This window comes from Mus caroli, chromosome 12 (assembly GCF_900094665.2).
Source record: "Mus caroli chromosome 12, CAROLI_EIJ_v1.1, whole genome shotgun sequence".
Lineage (NCBI taxonomy): Eukaryota > Metazoa > Chordata > Mammalia > Rodentia > Muridae > Mus > Mus caroli.
The window spans coordinates 96,502,507-96,504,616 of record NC_034581.1 but is presented as its reverse complement, the minus strand read 5'-3'; the positions used below and the strand labels follow the sequence as shown (position 1 = coordinate 96,504,616).

Below are 2,110 nucleotides of genomic sequence, written 5' to 3'. Positions count from 1 at the left end.
AAAAAAAAAAAAAGAAGAAGAAGGGACTTCCAAGGGTTTGCTTGGCTCTCACCAATGAAGTTATTAGTGTCTTTGGGTAATAAGGTAGAATTGTAGCCCCTAAGACAGGTCATAAGCCAAATTCTTATTCTAATGAAAATGAATTGTGACTGCCCAAGTTGGTAGAGAAGTGCTACCACTAAGAGTGTCTGCAGCCTTTGAGTGCTGAAACAGTGACTGAGTGAGCACTATTGGTTCTTCTGGTAAATTAGTTTTAATTACTGTGGCATCACTATACTATGATATGCCAGCATTTTTCATAGGTATTATAATCATTGGGAAATCTTAAGTTCTCAAGGCCTTCATCTCTCAGGTAGGTCTGAAAAGTATTTACCCTGCAGCATGCACACCATTATTTCAAAGTTGTTACAGGAAGTGTAGTTTTCAGGTATATAACTAGTATTTGAGGATACAAATATTTCTTGTCTCCTTTTCTCCCATCCCCCCTTCTCCATTTCTTTTCTTCTGTGTGTGGCTCTCTGATGGCCATGACCAGCAGAGTGAAGATCAGCGTGAGGCAAGAAGACAGTTTGGTTCAGCAGGACTAAGGAGCTGGTGTTGGTTCAGACTTTGGGAATCTGACCATGAGTGTGTATTTTAGGCATATTAAGATATTTAGGCCATACAGATAGCACACTGAAGGGTCGGACGGCCTGTGTGGCTAGAGTCCTGGCTCCCCTCCTGCTTATCTGTGAGCCCAGGATCTCCATGCCTCCCCCACTTTTATCCATCTACTTTTCATAGATAGATTCTGCATATAGGATCCAGAACTCAGAAGCATACAAGTTGAATTTGTAGGTAGCCAAATATAGAAACCTAAAGCACATGCGGATCTTTTTTGTTTGTTTGTTTGTTTGTTTGTTTGTTTTACCAGAAAATGGTTTGGATGACAGGAGTGAATTTTTATGAGGTTTTCATAACACACATTAGAATTCTTAAGACACTGTTTATTGTGTGCACATGTGTCTATTTCTATGTGTATGCACTCCGTGCACTTTTGGAAGTCAGAGAATAACTTGAGGATTTGGTTCTCTCCAGCCATGGGTTCTGGGACTGAACTTAGGTCACCAGAGGTGGAGGCTTGGTGGTAGGCACCTTCACCTGCTGAGCCATCTTGTTGGCTCACAAGAGAGTATTTCCTGCTTAGGATATGCAGGTCTGTGGGTGGTCTTGTTTCGAATAAAGGATAGCTCAAAGCATGTGCCTAATAGTACTGTTGTCAGCAGGGTGGAATTTTAAAACTGACAGTAGTGACACATGGATTACTCGAATGCTCATGTTAGAACTGAGCTTGTTAGCACAATTTCTGCTCTCAAAGTAGAGCGAGCAGGAGGGTCATCTTCAGCTGTAAGAGGTTCATGGCCAGCCTGAGCTAGAGACCCTGTCTCAACAACAAACCTCAACAACTATTTCGATGAGTTTGATAAAACTAGTACTGTGTTCAGAGGGTTCTTTCATTAAATCTCTTTGTGAAGGATAGAAACTAAATCTGTATCTTATCTTTTAGATACAGCAGAACCCAGGGCAGGAAGAAGAACAGATGTGAATCCATTCTTGGCTCCCCGCTCTGCAGCTGTGCCCCTTATAAACCCAGCTGGACATGGACCTGGTGGGCCTGGGCATCTTCTTTTGAAACCCATCTCAGATGTTCTACCCACGTTTACACCTTTGCCAGTGTCACCTGACAACAGTGCAGGTGTTGTATTGAAAGACCTTCTAAAGCAATAGGTAGCCTTCAAGGCTGAGACTTAGTAGCACTTTAAAGAAACCATGAACACTGTATGTGTGTGAACTTTATCACAAAGTGGCCTTCTGGAAAGAGTCATTTATTTGTTTGTAGTTGTAATTTCTCTGTTAATAAAAATATTCTTAATGCTTTTAGAAATTGCAGGTGTCAGAAGAGCAAGTATCTGATATATAATCTACTTTTTTTTTCCACTTTATGATGTTACTTAATTTAAAACTAGAAACATTTGGTTTACTTTTTAATTTACAAAACTCTAAAGGAGAGGCAAGAATAGTAAATGTTTGTCTGTTTTTATTTCCCCAATTTTCTTTCTTTTTTTTTTTT

At 40.1% G+C, this 2,110-nt stretch overlaps 1 protein-coding gene across 2 annotated transcripts in view; it reads left to right on the top strand.

Moving 5' to 3' along the window:
• The window catches only part of Trip11 (thyroid hormone receptor interactor 11), a 68,888-nt gene extending 66,964 nt beyond the window's left edge, over positions 1-1,924 (top strand). For both annotated transcript variants that reach the window (XM_021178679.1, XM_021178681.2), the window contains exon 21: positions 1,547-1,924. In XM_021178679.1, coding sequence (XP_021034338.1) covers positions 1,547-1,767 — 221 coding nt within the window. In that variant the 3' untranslated portion in view covers positions 1,768-1,924. The remainder of the gene's footprint in view (positions 1-1,546) is intronic.
• The last annotated feature ends 186 nt before the right edge of the window (positions 1,925-2,110 follow it).